This window comes from Sciurus carolinensis, chromosome 12 (assembly GCF_902686445.1).
Source record: "Sciurus carolinensis chromosome 12, mSciCar1.2, whole genome shotgun sequence".
Lineage (NCBI taxonomy): Eukaryota > Metazoa > Chordata > Mammalia > Rodentia > Sciuridae > Sciurus > Sciurus carolinensis.
The window spans coordinates 21469793-21488401 of NC_062224.1; the positions used below are offsets into that span (position 1 = coordinate 21469793).

At 34.1% G+C, this 18609-nt stretch overlaps 1 protein-coding gene across 1 annotated transcript in view; it reads left to right on the top strand.

Moving 5' to 3' along the window:
• The window catches only part of Arhgap21 (Rho GTPase activating protein 21), a 135032-nt gene that overhangs the window by 99474 nt on the left and 16949 nt on the right, over positions 1 to 18609 (top strand). The window contains 6 exon segments of the mRNA XM_047519838.1: positions 1250 to 1279; positions 2566 to 4462; positions 12347 to 12505; positions 12626 to 12728; positions 15398 to 15434; positions 17853 to 17978. Of these exon segments, the coding sequence (XP_047375794.1) occupies positions 1250 to 1279; positions 2566 to 4462; positions 12347 to 12505; positions 12626 to 12728; positions 15398 to 15434; positions 17853 to 17978 (2352 nt within the window).

Sequence of the window (18609 nt, forward strand, 5' to 3'; positions counted from 1 at the left end):
GTACAGGAATCTTAGACATATCTGAAGTATATGTGTTTTAAAAGTGTTAAATAGTTCTGATCATATACTTCTATTACTAAAATATTATTCCTCTCCAAATTTTGAATAAAAGAGGTATCTTTAAATTATTAGTTCTAGAATAGTATTTCCCAAGCAGATATTTTAATCACGTTAAAACCTTTGGGAATAAATAGGTTCTATAGTAAGTGAGGTTCTTACTTTGCCTTCAAGTTTCACAATGTATACTAATACAGAGATTTTCAGTGGTCCAGAAGCTTACCAACTTCCCCTACATCACTGGCTGTAGGGATCTGCCCTGCTTTTCAAGTGGTACCTAATGAGATTACACAAACCTGCTGCAGGAAATACTGCACCAGACTACAGGATGCTCATTCAGGCAGTTTTCCTGTCACAGAAAAGCAATGGTGTGTATTTAATCAGCTTGAATATGATAGTCTTGTTATGTCCATGCTCATACTCAAGATGCAAGATGCTCGTTCTGATTTACTGTGTTTATGCTGTAAAAATGTTATGGTATGCATATTTCCTTTTTATATACTTAGCTTTAATTTCTCCCTGCATTCCAGTCTTTGTTCTATAGTATTCATTGCAAGTTTTACTCCAGAAATAATATTTGTGTGTATATTTAAAAATCATTTAAAAACTAATAAAATAGCACAAAAGGTACAATGTTGAAAGGTCTTCATTTCTCAGTGAAATTTTTTAACAAAACAGTCTTTTTTCACCCAGATCATATTGTAAAGGCAGCTGCAGTCAGCTGACAGCTTGTGGTTATGCTCTGATTTACTGGGGAAGGAGGAGGTTGTACTATTTTAAATGCATAATAGAGCATTCATTTCGTCATCTGGATAGCAGCGATGGAAGAAGCTCAAGGGAAATGAGAGGCATCAATGTTGCTCATGTGGAAGGGAAGCTTTTGTAGCACATTATCAGATAGCAGTGCATATTGAAGAAAAAAATCTGTTAGGGATGCACGTCATCAAATGTATTTTGCTTCAAGAGTGTTAGACCAATCAAATAAGACCCAGATAAAAACCTGAGAAAAAGATGCTCAGAAGGATTCTGAAGTTATTCTTTATGCTTCACTGCCCTTTACCTCTCTTGGTACCTTCCAGAGAAATCAGTATAGATGTATTTTTAGCTTGCTGTTTCCAGCATCAATATGACAACATGATTCTGTCCTTATATCAGTAAGCAGCTTCTGCTATGTTTTCCTATTTTCTGCTAGCTACAATTTACAAAGGATATCACAGCTCTGGTAAGAAATGCATAGTAGCCATTTCCTTGCTTTTAAAGTAATGTTTTATAGAGATTTGTAATAAGCCAATCTATTAAAACTGTAAGTTTGCTTAGAGAAATCCCTTCATAGTGTTAATCTTACTAATTTGCAGAAAGCATTTGTGGTGTTTTCCTTCTTTTTTTTTATGTTTGATTTGCTTTTATATTCTGTAAATAACTGGTTTGAAAGCATAATATGTGTTTGCATCAGTATTTTTTTTAAGTTTCTCACCCTTCTTTTCCCTAGTACTTTGCTGTTATGTTATGTCATGTTGATATGTTTGTGGCTGCATTTGAGCTTTGCAAGCTGTCTAATGCAAAGACAGAATATGATAGTCTTGAGTTAAGCTTGTTTTGATTAGGGAAAGATATGTTACCACACCTAACTCTCAGATGCAGAACATAGTAGTACTGTGTTGCATTGATGAGCTGTTTTGTAGTCTCTATAGTTAATTTCAGTTGTTCTTAAATTTTAAAAAATATTGCAATTTTATAAATAATTGATAAAAAAATAATTTGAGCTGCATGCCTGCCTGTTAGTAATAAAGGTTTTTTTATAATAAGTAAAAGAGGCCAAATAAATTGATATAATTTTGCATGAGCTGAAAATTAAAAATGTAATTACATATAGAAAGATGAATTACCTTTTCCTTTTTTTGCCTGTATTATGTGTACTTAATTTCTTAAACATACATATTGTATTTTAAATATTAAAATATTTAACATGGCTTTTGAAGGGCTTAATTTATCAAAATAGATTATGATTAATTCTGGAATGGTTAATTGACACTTCAATAAATTACATTTCATTGATGATAGGAGTAGTGCTTAAAATAAATGTATTTGGTTTAAGATTTTTAATATTTTTCACCTTCTCTCTGGCAAAAGAAAAAAGTCTTTTGCTGGAATTTACTAGGCAACCATTTAACCTGTCGACTGTTGAAAAATCATGAAGGTTTGAATGAGTAAAATTTCAGAAGCAACATGGCTAATTGCTTAGGGAAAATTTGATGTTCTCTTACATCTTATGAGAAAACAAATGATTGTAATCCATTTATTGCACATTCTACAATCTATTTAATTTCTATAAGAAAAGCTCTTTTCTAGATATGTGGAATATCCCTTAATGTTGTGTTTGCATGCATGCTATAGTAAGTGTCATTCAGGAACAAGGAAAAATAGTAAAGTAAAATAGTGAACTACAAATATGGGAATTATTGTTGTTTTATGAATTTGAAGTGATACTTTTCTCTCATTTCCATACAGGCATATTCTCAAGATGCCTACCTGAAAGGCAATGAAGCCTACAGTGGCAATGCCCGTAATATACCGGAACCTCCACCAATTTGCTATCCCTGGTTGCCATCTGCCCCTTCAGCCATGGCACAGCCAGTTGAAGCATCTCCTCCAGACTCATCATTGAGCAAACAGCAAACCAGTACACCAGTTCTGACGCAACCTGCCAGGGCTTATAGAATGGAAATACAAGTGCCTCCATCACCAACAGATGTTGCAAAATCAAACACAGCAGTGTGTGTTTGCAATGAAAGTGTAAGGACTGTCATTGTGCCTTCTGAGAAGGTTGTAGACTTGTTATCCAATAGAAACAACCATACAGGTCCTTCACACAGAACTGAAGAAGTAAGGTATGGTATAAGTGAACAGACCCCTTTAAAAATAGTGTCAAGAACCACATCACCACCATCATCAATTCCTGCTGCCCATCTTATTCATCAGACTACAGGTTCTAGGTCATTAGAACCTTCTGGAATTTTACTTAAATCTGGAAATTACAGTGGACAATCTGAAGGGATCTCAAACAGTAGATCTCAAGCTGTGGATTCTCCTTCCGTATCTGTTAATCACTATTCCCCAAATTCCCATCAGCACATAGACTGGAAAAACTATAAAACTTACAAGGAGTATATTGATAACAGACGATTGCACATAGGTTGTCGGACAATTCAAGAAAGATTGGATAGTTTAAGAGCAGCATCTCAGAGCACGGCGGATTATAACCAGGTGGTACCAACCCGCACTTCTTTGCAGGTACGTCGCCGAAGCACTTCTCATGATCGAGTGCCCCAGTCTGCTCAGATTCGGCAACGCAGTGTCTCCCAGGAAAGACTGGAGGATTCTGTGCTAATGAAGTATTGTCCAAGAAGTGCATCTCAAGGAGCACTGACATCCCCACCTGTTACTTTCAGTAATCATAGAACTCGTTCATGGGATTACATTGAGGGACAGGGTGACACCTTAGAAAATGTTAATTCTGAAAGTCAAATACCTGATTTAAATGGGGAGAAAAAACAGACTTATAAGTGGAGTGGGTTTACTGAACAGGATGATAGACGAGGTATTTATGAAAGGCCCAGGCAACAAGAAATTCATAAATCTTTTCGAGGTTCAAATTTGACTGTGGTTCCAAGTGTTGTTAATTCTGATCATAGGCGAATGAGTGGTAGAGGAGTGGGATCTGTGTCACAGTTTAAAAAAATTCCACCAGATCTAAAAACACTGCAGTCCAACAGAAATTTTCAAACTACTGGTGGAACGTCACTTCCTCGGGGTATTTCACAAGACAGGTCACCTCTTGTAAAAGTCCGGAGTAATTCTCTGAAAGCACCTTCTGCACATGTCACAAAACCATCATTCAGCCAGAACTCATTGGTGTCCATCAAAGACCAAAGACCAGTAAATCACTTGCATCAAAACATTGTATTGAATCAGCAGTCATGGTTCAGAGCTGAAAGCACCCCTGATCACCAAGTGGCGACTGGGAAGTCTCTCTCTTTATCTGGAGCTTCTGTTAAGCCTGGCCCTCAGGTGAGCGAGAGTGTGGGCACTTCAGATTTAGAACTCTCTCTTATTCAAAGGAATCAAGATCTAAATTTACAAGAAGCTGAACTTCAGCAATCAAATGTTTTAGATAATAAAGAAACTGTCATCCTAAGAGAAAAACCTCCATCTGGTCGCCAAACACCACAGCCTTTACGTCATCAGTCTTACATCTTAGCAGTAAATGACCAGGATACTGGGTCAGATACCACCTGCTGGTTGCCGAATGATGCCCGCCGAGAGGTCCATATAAAAAGAATGGAAGAAAGGAAGGCCTCAAGTACCAGCCCACCTGGTGATTCCTTGGCTTCCATCCCATTTATAGGTGAGCTTATTTAGAGTCATTGACTAAAACGTCAACTATGTGAGTTTTATCAGAAAAGTATAATTTGTAGTTCTACAGGCATAGAAATCTTGCACTGTGACTTTAAAACATGTGTTCTGAATTTTATAAGTTGTGATTCAACCAGAGCTGTCATCTTTTATCCTTAAAATTATTTCTGGTTTCAATTTTCCTTTTTTAAAAACAGCTTGTATCTAGTACCCATTTTTTATTTTAATTTTGATGAAACAAATTCCCACCATCAAGAACCAGGAGACTCCAGCAAACCAGTTGTACCCAGATGTTGATTCAAGTTGTTGAAAAACAATTGGAATAGCTTTAGTGCTTAGTATTCCATCTCCTGTTTTGATCTTCCCCCTGCATCCCATCTGCTGCCACACTAGCCTCCTTGCTATTGAGGAACATGCTAAGTGTGCCCTTCTACAGTCCTCTGGCACTGCCAGTTCCCAGCCCTGGAACACATTCCACAGATAATCACAAGACTCTCTCCCTCCCTTTGTTTTGGATCTCTGCTCAGATATTACCTTATCCAAACAGGCTTTCCTGTCCAACCTATCCAAAATAGGTGCCCTACACATATCCACAGAGGTTATTTTGTACTTTTTATTACATGTTTCTTTGTAGAACTAAAATGTAAAGTACATGAAAGCTGAGATTTTAAATCTCTGGATCACTTTGATGTCCCCAATTCCTTAGAACACTGCTTAACATAGAAAAGGCATTCACTCAGTAAATATTTGTTGAAATGATGACTGAACGATAATTTCTAGATAATGGTTAAATATATAGCAAAAACAAAAAAAAGTTCTCTTAATTACTGTACAACTCTAAGACATAATCTGAAAACATGGTTATGATACATGCCTTAATATTATCTTCATTGATAAATGAGAAATTTTAAGCTATAGAAAGAGTAAATAACTTTCCTAGAAGCATACAGATAAATGGTAGAGATAGGGACTCTAGTTTAGCTTGATTCCGCATGATCACAGAGCACACCTCTGAGGGCACCATGCATACAGAGGGCATTGTGAAGAGCACCATCTGGAGTTTTATGACACTGGGCCCTTGCTCTGTCATCAAGGCACATGCCTGCTTACCCTGGTATCTCATAGGTTTACAATAATTTTATAATATAATGTGCTTCTCTTTGAGCAATAGTTCTGGGTTTTTCTTTTCTAGAGAAACTTCAGTCTATTGAACTATTAGAGTAACAGGCGACACTATCCAAATCAACTTTAAAAGTTTCCACATAACTTAGAATTTTTATAAATATGATGTATTCAAGTTGTAAACACTGTGGGGGATCTTAACCAAAATTGTACGCGTGTTCATATCTACATCTTCAGAGCCAACCTCAGTGAATAGTAGAATCTTGAATCTTGTTATAGATGGAACTTAATTATAGCATCTAGAATAGATACTTTATAGAAAGCAGCTGAGGACTAACGATTGTTCTATGACTTTTTAAAAATACCTACCACCTGTGACTGTATTTCATGGGCTTGTGAGATCTTATCAGGATAATATATATTTTCTTTCTACATAATAAGAATGTTAAAATCAGATGACTTTAGAGTAGTAAATATTGTGCTCAGGAGGCTGAGGTAGGGAAATCAACTGAGCCCACTAGAAGATGGAGGCCAGCCAGCTTGGGCAACACAAAGAGATGCTGTCTTTATATACCTGTTGTTCACGTCATTTGACTTAAACTGAACATATACGTGGGAAGGCAAAAACCAAGAATATTTATGACATTTAAGACAAATTTATTAGTGGCATTTATTCTCCTTTCCCTTTAAGGACAAGAAAAAATTCCAAAGATTTTAAACAGGTATAGGAGATACAGATTGATTTTTCAGGACATTTGCAGTGAGTGTCCTTTATGGCAGGAGTTGGAACAAAACCAGTTATTCAGTTTCCATATTTTTAGTAAAAAAGATAAACATGCACACAGAGATACACAAACATACAAGCTTTAACTATTTTGGAACACATATATAATTTTTAAGTCATAATTTCTTCCAATTTATATAGATTTATGCCTCCTTTTATAATATATAGTTTTATTGACATAAAAACTAATATTGTAATATTAATATACATTAAATTTTTGTGATGTAATTTGGGGAGGAAGTAGGATTACCTCTTAGGAGGGGTCAAGTAGAAAACAAAATTACATCAAGAAACTGATTATTCTGTCACAGTCTATGCTAAGTTTTTATAATTTCACTGAATTATATAAAATTATTCTCAACTATAATTATGAAATTTAAACTACATTGATTATGTACTTCTTTCTAGAGTGATTATTCATCTGTGAGAAACAGTCCTCCTACCTCAGCTCATGTTAGAAGGGTCTTTTTCCTTTGTGTTCCAACCTGCTGCATTGGACACTGGGTGTTATGAGGAGAGATGCATATTTCTCAAAGGAAGCTAGAAACAAGCTGCATTTCATGCTTTTGTTCGTCTTCTTTACTTTTAATTGACACTAATTGTACTTATTTGGTGGTACAGTGTGATGTTTTGATACATGTATACCTTGTGTAATGGTCAAAATAGCATATCCATCTCATCCATTTATCATTTTGTTATAAATTCATTCAAAAACAGCTAGATATTTTGAAATACATAATTTATTATTACTAGGCATAGTTACCCTTATTTCTCTTATCTAACTATAACTTGGTACCTGTTGACCTATCTGTCCTTATCCATATGTACCTTCTACCTTCTCTTGCCTCTGGTAACCATTGTTCTACTGTCTACTTTTATGAGATCAACTTTTTTAGATTCCACATGCGAGTTCGTTCAGATGGTATTTGTCTTTTGGGTTCTTAAATGGTTTCATTTAACACGGTGTCCTCCCAAGCTTGCCCATGTTATTACAAATTATAGAATTTCATCCTTTTTTAGGAGGCATAGTATTCTATTGTGTGCATATACCACGTTTTCTTTATCCACTGGTTCAATGATGGACACTTAAATTGATTCCATATTTTGGCTACTGTGAATAGTGCTACAATAAATGTAGCACTATTTAATAAATGTAGGAGTGCAGATGTCTGTTTTATATACTGATTTCCTTACCTTTGGATATATACCCGGTAGTGGGAAAGCAGGATCATATGGTAGTTCTATTTTTTATATTTTGAGCCTCCACATCATTTTGCATAATGGCTATACTAATTTACATTCACCACCAAGAGTGTGAAAAGGTACTTTGCGCCTTCCTCACCAACACTTGTGTTTTTTCTTTTTGATAATAGCCATTCTAACTCGAGTAAATTGGTATTTTATTGTGTTTTTGATTTGCATTTTTCTTATAATTGGTGATGTTGCGTATTGTTTCATAAATCAACTGGCAATTTATATGTCTTCTTTTAAGAAATATGTCATTTTTTAATCAGGTGGTTTTTTGCTATTGCATTCCAGATATATTTTGGGTATTAACACCTTGTCAAATGTATAGCTTGCAAGTACTTTCTTTCATTCTGTGGATTGACTTTTTACTTTGTTTCCTTTGCTCTGCAGAAACTTTTAGGCTTGTTATAATAATTCTTTTTGTCTATTTTTGCTTTAGTTCTCTCTGGAGTGTTTTCCTCTGTGTTTTCTTCTAATAGTCTCATGTCAAATATTAAAGTCTTTAATCTGTTTTGAATTTTTGTATTTTTTAAAAATGTTTGGTATTTGATAACTCTTAATAGTTATACATAAAATTTCACAATGTTTGCTTAATTTTTGTACATTTGTTTTTCTTGCTTTGTGAAATCTGAGCTATCCTTCTAGAATATTCGATTTAAAAAACCATAGTAAAAATTTCTTAATCAGATATAAATAATAAATATAAACATAATAACTCAATAGTTTCTATTTGGAAAAAAATCCATATTGATTTATGTGATATAGTGAAAAACACTGTTTTTCAAAAGACAAAATTTTTGAACATAAGTCTTATACTTTTTACAGGTTAAGAAATAGTGATGAGGAGGCTCAGTTTGTAGAGTACCTGCCTTGCAAGCTCAAGGCCCTGGGTTCAATTCCCAGCAATGCAAAAAAAAAAAAAAAAAGAAAGAAAGAAACTGATGACACTGAGTTTTTTTAAAAAGTATATAACAACTTCAATATCCTCAGTCTTCTGTTTGTTATGAAGAGCTGTGGGATTTTTAGAGAAAAAAGTGAATTAAGGCTTCATTTCTTAACCCAGTTCTTTGATTATATTATTCAGTTTAACATGAAAGATTGATAATAGTGCTCGACGATAGCAAGTTATTAGCCCTAAAATATTGTCAATATAAATATTCTGAAAATAATCAGTCATCTTCATTTTAGATGTCATTTACTACATTAAGACATTTAAACTAAAATATGCAAAAGACATTTATGTACTATAAGTTTGATTATTTAAAAATCTAGAAATTGAAAATGTGACAACCCAGTAGTTTCGTTTTTCATTTGAACAACTATTTTCTTAACTGACAAATAACAGTATTTCATCCTTTTCTACAAATGAATAGTGTTCCATTGAGTATATACATCAGGTTTTCTTTATCCATTCATCATTGTTAGCATTTAGGTTGATTCTAAATCTTGGCTGTTGTGAATAGTGCTGCAATAAACATGGGCTTTGCAGTTACCCTTCCGATACAATTTTTTCATTTCCTTTAGATATATGCCCACCACTGGGATTGCTGGATCATATGTAATTCTATTTTTAGATCTTTGAGGAACTTCCATACTGTTCTCCATAATGGTTGTGCTACATTTATATTCCTGTCAAGAGTTCCCCTTTCTGGGGCTGGGGAGATAGCTCAGTCGGTAGAGTTCTTGCCTTGCAAGCATGAGGCCCTGGGTTCGATCCCCAGCACCGCCAAAAAAAAAAGAGTTCCCCTTTCTCCACAGCCTTGATAGCATTTGTTATTTGTTGTCTTTTTGATAATTGCCGTCCTAAATTGGGGTGAAATATACATTGGATGCACAAAGACATGCCATAGGATCTCACTCATATAAAATATGAAAAAGTTGACCTTATCAAAGTAGAGAGTAAAATAATGGTTACCAGAGACCAGGGAGTGATGAAGGGAGGAGAAAAGGAAGGGGGAAAATTTCAGTGGGCACAAAGTTTCAAGTAGAAGAAATAATTTTTTAAAATTAATTTTTATTGATGTGTAACAATTATACATGACATAATTTGGTCAGTTTCAAAGAGAATAACTTCCAGTGTTCTATTGCATTGTAGAGTGACTATAATGTTTCAAAATATCTAGGAGAGAGGTTTCTTAATATACTCACCTCAGATGATAAATGCTTATGATGGATAACCACGCCAATTTGATCATTACGCAATGTATATATGTATTTTTTTTTTTTTTTTTTTTTTTTTTTTTTTTTTTTTTTGCGGTTCTGGGGATTGAACCCAGGGCCCTGTGCTTGCAAGGCAAGCACTTTACTGACTGAGCTATGTCCCCAGCCCTGTATATATGTATTAAAGCATCAGTTGTACTCTATAAATATGTACAACCATTTGTCAGTTTCAAACAATATCCTCCAAAATGTAGTAAGTCAAAAGAGGTTGAATGAGTCCCACCAGCAAATCCAGACTCATTTAAAAGAAAACAAAGCTTGCCTTTGAATTTTTTTTTTTTTTTTGGCGGTGCTGTGGATCGAACTCAGGGCCTTGTGCTTGTGAGGCAGGCACTCTACCAACTGAGCTATCTCCCCAGCCCCCTGAACTTTTTTTAATGTCTAATCCATGTACAATTTAATTTCACTCCATGTTTTATTTTAAATAATATATACTTAAAAATTATTTTAACAAGGCATATAATTATTCTCCTAAAAGATTTATTTCACAGCATCTCATAGGCAACCTTTAACAGATATGATGACCACATTTGCCCAGGGATAGTTTTTTGGCTTTGAGAAATGTTATCTTACAGGAGTATCTTCTCAGTTCTTTTAAAAATAGGTTTTTATATCTTTTTCTCCTTATTAATTTGTTCATTTGATCTATATGAACTATTCTGTGAATTGAATGTTTTTACCACAAAAATCTCTTAACACTGTTAATACAGTTACACTGTATAAGCCAGGTAGTTTCTAGAAAATGGTATTTTCCTATTCATTTCAGTATTTATGACTCATTGTAGAATTGCGAACAACAGAGTCCATAAAATCCACTTACTGTATCTCTGTTTCATATAAAGAAATTTGTAAATTTTTTTTTTGTGTGTGTGTGTGTTACTGGAGATTGAACCCAGGGCCTTATGCATGCAAGGCAAGCCCTCTACCATCTGAGCTATATCAGCCCAAAATTTGTTAAATTTTTGATAATTTAAATCCTAATGATAGTTTTAAATGCTGTAAGTTTTAATAATAAATTTTTATCTTCACTGAATTAGTTTAAAAACTTCATGTAGCTCCTTCATTTTAGGTGGAATTATTGAATTCTGTCATAATAAACTGTCATATACTTAGTAGAAGTGACTTGTAGATTTTCAAATGTTTTCTTTTGCTAAAATGTAGAGGTGCTTTAATAAAAATTGTAAAACCAGAAACAATCATAAGATATTCAGAATTTACTGATTTAGTCGTGAAATTCAAATGTTATACTTTTATAAGCATGAACCCTCCTTATTGGAATACTGCTGATCATTAAGATGATACAGGATTCTTAGAATTCAGTCAGAATTAATAACTTGATCTTCTGAATCAAGGAATCAAAACCTGTTTTATCATTATAATATAAAGGGTATAATAAGACATTTAATTTTAAAGATTATAGTTTCAACATTCTATTAAATTACATTCTCTTGGCCTAAAATATTAGAATTTACACCACTAATGTTTTTACAAGAGAAATTTTGATTAAGCTTTTGAATGTTCACCAAACGAAAGCCGAACAGAGCAGGACCTCTCAGGTATCAGATTGAGTTCAAATTCCATCCCAGAGTTTTGCAACTTTACACAAGTTATTTAATCTGTCTCCGTCTTTGTCTGTGAAAGAGTACTTCTTATAATTTCACCACTATTATAGGAAGTAATAATACAAAATATTTATAATGGTGCTATTAACTAGTCAGTTGGCTATATGTTGGCTATTATGCATGCATGTGAATTTGTATATGATAGAGACTGACTTTGGGAAACTTAAAATTCATCGTGCCTAGAAAATACTCATTTTTCTATAAGGGTACAAGGGTATCTGCTCAAGAAGGCAAATGGGGAAGGCCAAAACCAACATCTACCAGGGAAAGAGGGTGCTTTTTTGTGATTTACACAAAGGTACCAATTAGACTAGCAGTGGCCCTGGTAATGCACAACTTCTGACAACTACAGACTGAGCTTTTTTGTTTTTCTACAAAAATTAAAGATAGATTTGTGTGGGAATGTGGTGGAGAGGGAACATGTGAGAAACTGAACTTTGAAAGGTAGACCTTATCCAAATTGCCTTGCTTAGCTTCCTGAATTGATAACTATAATGCGTTTAAAATTTGAAAAGTAGTTTTTTAGGTTTTTTGGGTTTTTTTGTTTTTTTTTTAGTTTTTTGCTGTATGATTATTGATCTGCTTTGATAAGTTTAGGTTCTGAATACCTATAATCTTTGGTACCTTGATTATCACCTGGTAGACAAGACAACTCATTTAATTTGTTATGCCATATTCTGAAATTTATTCGGAATGACTAGAATAAAAAACTGTGTAAGTATATTTTTAGAAGATCAAATATATCATTTGTTGGCTTGTTGTTGGTTAAGTATTAAAATATTTATCTGGCTCTTTTAGTAATGATTATTGGCTATTAGTTGTATTATTAATACATTTGGGTTTTTAATTTTTCCAATGTTTATCTTCCTATTTCTTATAGATGAACCAACTAGCCCTAGCATTGATCATGACATTGCCCATATCCCTGCTTCTGCTGTTATCTCTGCCTCTACCTCTCAAGTCCCCTCCATAGCAACAGTTCCTCCCAGTCTCACAACTTCAGCTCCTTTAATTCGACGTCAGCTCTCCCATGACCAAGGTACATTTAAGATTGGTTATACAAATTATATCTCAGAATAATATGACAAACTGATCTTTTCACCATTAAAAGAATCTGGAAACCACTTGAAAATGCCTGAATGTTGGATTCTAATTACAGAATCTGTTGGACCTCCTAGCCTGGATGCCCAGCCCAACTCAAAGACAGAAAGATCAAAATCATACGATGAGGGTCTGGATGATTATAGAGAAGATGCAAAATTGTAAGTCTTGTGTGTACTATTTTAAATATTTGTATATGGGCGGGTGTTCAGTATAAGTTTGGCATATAGATACGGAATTTAAGATTGCCTTATGTTTTCTAACTTCATCATTAGAAAGGCAAATAAAAAATGAAATCAAAGTTGTCTAATGTATTCAATTGGATTTTTAAAAAAAATTTTTAAATCAGTAATATACAAACATGGTATGTATATACACACACACCAACACTCCTCCTACCCATACCTGCAACCTCTCAGTACCACTCAGACATAACTCTATTTTCTTGTGTATAATTCTAGAGCTATTCTATGTGTAAAATCACTTACACACACTTATATGTGTTTGTGTTCTAATTATTTTGATATACAAACGGTAGTTGGTGTGCATGATTAGGAGATCCTTCCGTTCACATATTCGTGCCACATTCTTTTTCATAATTGCTTAAATTTCTGTTGAATATATTTAATTCATATTGTAGATCTTACTAAATCTTATGCTACAACAATACTTCATTGGCTATATTTTCTACAGTTAATTTAGCATGTGTGAGTATAAGTGTCACTAGGATTGTTGCATCAAGGGATGTGTATTTATTTTTTTACTCTAATATCTGTTGTTAGTTGCTCTTCATAAAGATTGTGTCAAATCGTATTCCAACCAACTATGTACAGAAGTCTCCATTACTCTCACCAATGCAGTATATTATTTTTTATTTTAAAAATAGATCTTATGGTATCATAGTTTTACTTTGAGATATCAATTGAACATCATATATTTGACATTTTTCATGAACTGCTTTTTCATATCTTGTGCCCTTTTTCTACTGGTTTTTCTTACTGATTTCTACAAACCCTTAGTATATTAAAAAAAAATAACTTTTCCAGTAATAAGCATTATAAGTCTCTTCCCAATTCAGATTTTTTTAATTTGGCTTTTTTTTTTTTTTTTTTAAACACTGTGGTTAAACTTAGGGAATGTTTTTGTGGTTTTGGATTTTGAGTCATGCTGAAAAAGTCCATCTTAACTCCAGAATTATAAAATCCTGCGATGTGTACTTATGTTTTTCTTTTTTGTATATTTACAACTTTGATTTGAGATAGTGCCAACTTTGTATTTTCCAGTTTCTTTCAGTTGTCCCAAAAGCATCTGTTGACTATCATCCTTTTCCCACTGATACATCGTCTTTATTATACACTAAATTATTTGTATCTTCTTTTATTTGGGGCTCCTTCAATTGATTATCTGTCTGGTTGTATATACTAGATTCTATTAATTATAATAGTTTTATGTTTCTCTTATTTGGTAGGCTCTTACCCATTATTTATGCTTTTTTGAAATTCTGAATTTTTTATAAATCAGCTTTTCTAGTTCTTAGATTCTTATGGATATTTTATTGACATACTTAATTTAGGTAATATTGACCTCTTTTGTGATACAGTCTTTCTTTTTTATTATCTTTGTATAAGATACTCTGAAGTATCCATTAGATTTTTATTTCATTATAATGTTAGACAAGCCACTGGTGGGAGGTTTGTGGTGAGGTATGGCCAGGGCACAGTGTTACGAGCCCAGCAGAAATTTTTCTAATGATCCCAGGATGGATTTGGGAGCTATTTTAACCTTTAGTTTCCCCTCACTAAAAAAATGTCAGTAACTGCCACATTTTCATTCTCCATTGTCCTACACTAGCTGTTCACTGCTTCCTGCAAAGATGACAGGATTTTGTTTCCTCATTTTTTTTTCCTCGTATCTTAAAATTTCTGTCACTGACCCTAGCCCCTGTTTCTCATTGTTCCAAACAAGGGGATATTGGTTTTGATCTCTCAGTGAACTACAGTTTTGAGATATGTAACAAATGGTGTCCCCTCTGTATCCATTTTTTACTTCACTGCATTTAGCCACCCTTCTTTGTACACTTCACTTTAGAAGGTATTATCTCCCTGTACTGTTCAAGATTATATAACCACCTGATTACCTTGTTCATTGGTATGGTTTCTGACAGGAGAGGTCAGTGACATTTTTAGCCTTAAAAAGATTTTTAGTTATCTTAAAATTTTGAGTTCTGTAAATGAATTTTGAAAAGTTATTTTGAATACTTTAATATAGATCTGTCTCCTAAAGCCTTAAGCCTTTTTGCAGACAACATTTGTCATTCACCTTCTTGAAAACACTCACAATGTGACTAGAGGGTAGTGCTGGGCCAGAACAACCTGGTAGTGCTCTGGCTGCTGCATTTACAGGTCAGGATACCTACCAATTCCATGTGTAGAGGTGTACCACTCTCTCTAACTGACGGCTAATACCAGCTACTTACAGAGCATAATTAGTATCATGGGAATCCTTACCCTAGCTTTATAGCCATGGTCACCTAATAACAAAGACCAGCGTTTAGCCTGAATAGTTTTTTCTTTGATCTTAGATAAGAAAATCACACACTTCACACAGAAACAGTTTTAAAACTCTTTGCCAGATCAGCTAAGAAAGTTTCTGTCATTGGAAATTTAAGTATTTATAAAATTATCTGTTTTTTTCACTTACATTGAATAGTGAACTTTTAACATGGTAATGATGAAATGTCAGTTCTTTAATGAAAGGTTATGTGCAATGTTTAGATTCTTACATAAAGTTATTTTTTGTACTAATTGCAAGTACACTTCTTTTCCAACAGATCCTTTAAGCATGTATCTAGCCTGAAGGGTATCAAGGTTAGTATTCAATATTTTTAAAACATCAAGCAAATAAATGTTTACTTTAGTTTACTCTTCATAAAAAGTCTCTCTGTTATCCATTGGATATTTAATATTTAAATGTCATAACCTTTTTTTCTGTGACTGTCAGTTGCATTTTGGAAAATATTATGAACATTTCTAATTTCCACACATATTCATCCACTGCTTATTTTTCTTAATTCATGGCCACAAATCTAACTTAGCAATCCTTCTGTATTTTGTTGTGTTTTTATTTTTCTATCCTTAGAATTATTTCATGACTTCCCTCCACCCTCTCCCTTCAGCCCACCTCTATCCTTTCTTCTGTAACCTTCCCTCATGCTTCATTGAAAAAATAGAAATGATGAGACATTCCTTCCTTACCATCTCCAAAAATATCTGTCAGCTTGCATTAATGCCCACACTCTCTGCCTTCCTTATCTCAACCATCTTTTTACTTGAAATGTCCTGTGGAAAACCAGTACCCACAGCCCTTTGGATTGGGTCACCACTCACTCATGCCCCTTTGTCCTCTGCAGAAGCATTGTCTTTCTAGTGGCTCATTCACCCTTGTATAACAGTTATGTTCTATTCCCTACATTAAACAGAAACCTTCCTGGAAGCCACTGCCCCCTCTAGGTAGTACTCCTGCTTTCACCTCTATTTTTTATACTGATCTCCTTGAAAAGATTGTCTATTCTGTGCTTCTCAGTCCACACACGAGAATGACACCATTCATGCCGAGGTTGCCAGAGACAATCAGGTTCCAAAACTAATGATTACTGTTTGGTTTTTTTATTTTGGTTTTTTTTGTAGTTATAGATGGACAGACTGCCTTTGTTTATTTTTAACATGATGCTAAGGATCAAACCCAGTGCCTCATACATGCTAGGCAAGTGCTCTGCCATTGAGCTACAGCCCCAGCCCCAAATTTTTAAAAACATTTTTTAAATTTTTAGTTGTAAATGGACACAATCCTTTATTGATTGATATGTGGTGCTGAGGATCAAACCCCGTGCCTCACACGTGCTAGATAAGCTCTTTATCACAGAGCTACAACTCCAGCCCCTGATTACTTGCTTTTTAATTTACTTGACCTTTCAGTATTATCCAACACAACTTCCCAATCCTTCCTTGAAATATTTCCACGTGCTGGATTCCATTTTAGCATCTTTTCTGCTTTCCTTTTATCTCTTAAGTCTACTTTGCTGGCAGTTCTGTTCCTGCCTAATATGTAAAGTGTTGGAGTACCTAGAACTTGTTCTTACCCATTCTTTATGTACCCTGATTTCCCGATGATCTTACACAGAGGTCTCCCAGTGTTTGTGTTGCCCTGACCTTTCCCCCAAACTGCAGCTTATATAAGCTAATCACTATATGACAGCTTCATTGAGACTTTTAATAAACAATTCAAGCTTTACATGAGCAATGTATCTTGATTTCCTCAGACTGGTTTATCACTTAGTTTTCCCCATCTCACTAAATTTACTTTTATTCACCATTGCTCAAGCCACATTCTAGAAATTAGTCTTGTTTCTTCTATCCTCACTCTCCCCCACATTAATTCTTTTTTTTTTTTTTTTTTTTTTGGTGCAGTGCTGGGGATTGAACCCAGGGCCTTGTGCTTGCAAGGCAAGCACTCTTCCAACTGAGCTATATCCCCAGCCCTAATTCTATTCATTCTCTAAAACATACCCTCAATCTTTGCATACCTTCCTCTTTTCACTTATCTAAACCACTTGTTTGTTACTTGGATTCCTACAATAACTCATCTTTTCATCTTGCCCTTTTAGAATCCATTCTCATATAGCATTCAGTTTAATCTTTGAACTATGTGAACACGTTACTCTCTGATTCATCACTTTTTAACAGCTTCCCTTTACTCATCCTACCATAGCCTAAGGAACCTAAACCAAAACATCTGGTAACTCACATTGAACAGTGGATATTTAAAATGATAATGATGAACATACATTTTCCCTGAAATTTTTATCCCTCTTACCCTTTATGACTGGCTCTTTTTTCCTCCAGATGTCAACTAAATGTTACTTCTTCAGAGAGATCTTGCCTCAGCACCACCAACTTAGAGTTGCTACTCAGTCCTTTGATTATTGCATCTTGCTATTTTCATTCTCCAGTTGACACAAATCTCAAACAGTCATTTTTTTTCCTGCTAAAATACAAATTCATGAGAGCAGGAAAAATCTGTATTTTAAAATTCCTTCAGATGACTTTAATAATATTTTTAAAACAAGACTAGAAATTTTTCTTATGTGATTAGAAAGTTAGGATTTTCCAAAAATAGCTAACTCTTCACTTGGAACATAAGACTTTTGGCAAAGCAACTTCAAATATGCAAATATTTATAAATGAAAAAGCTGACATTTGACTATGTTTTCTTGGCCTTTTCTGTAGATCACAGACAGTCAAAAGTCTTCAGAAGACTCTGGATCCAGAAAGGATTCTTCCTCAGAGGTTTTCAGTGATGCTGCAAAGGAAGGGTGGCTCCATTTTCGACCACTTGTCACTGATAAGGGCAAGGTAGTGCATTTACTCAGCTCCTGTAAATGTCAGAAATGCAGGCCCTGACAAAGCATACTGTGTGTGTGTAAAATGAAAAGATGTCCAGATTAAAGAGGAAAAAATATCTCCTACATAAAAGAAAGATGACTTAAGAAGATTCTGATCACTGATTTTATTATTTTTTAGTCTATGTATTGACAATTGGTAGACAATATACTCTTATATTTTGCTAAGGTAAAAGTAAGAAGGAACTCTGCTTTTTTATAATTTTCTTGTTTCATTTTATTTTACAAATATTAGGTTATATGCTTCATCAGGTAGACTCCAAATATAATAAAAGTTTGCCATAACAATTTCCTATAATATTTGATCAGCTTATTTATGAGAATATTTTAATACTGCAAGAATTTAAAATTTTTAAGAGGACCTACTTTGGATATGGATATTTTTGCTTTACCAAATAAAGTTGATCAACTTTGGTAACTTAATTCATCATTTGTACGTGTTGTTTTGGGGACTCCTTCTGCAGTGTGTATCATTTTCAAGCTAAGACTTGTTTTAAGTCCCACTTTTATCCAGAGATTTTTCTGATTAATTTTTAAATATATTTTACAAAACTTTCATTTCTTTTTTCATTTTATCTTCCCAA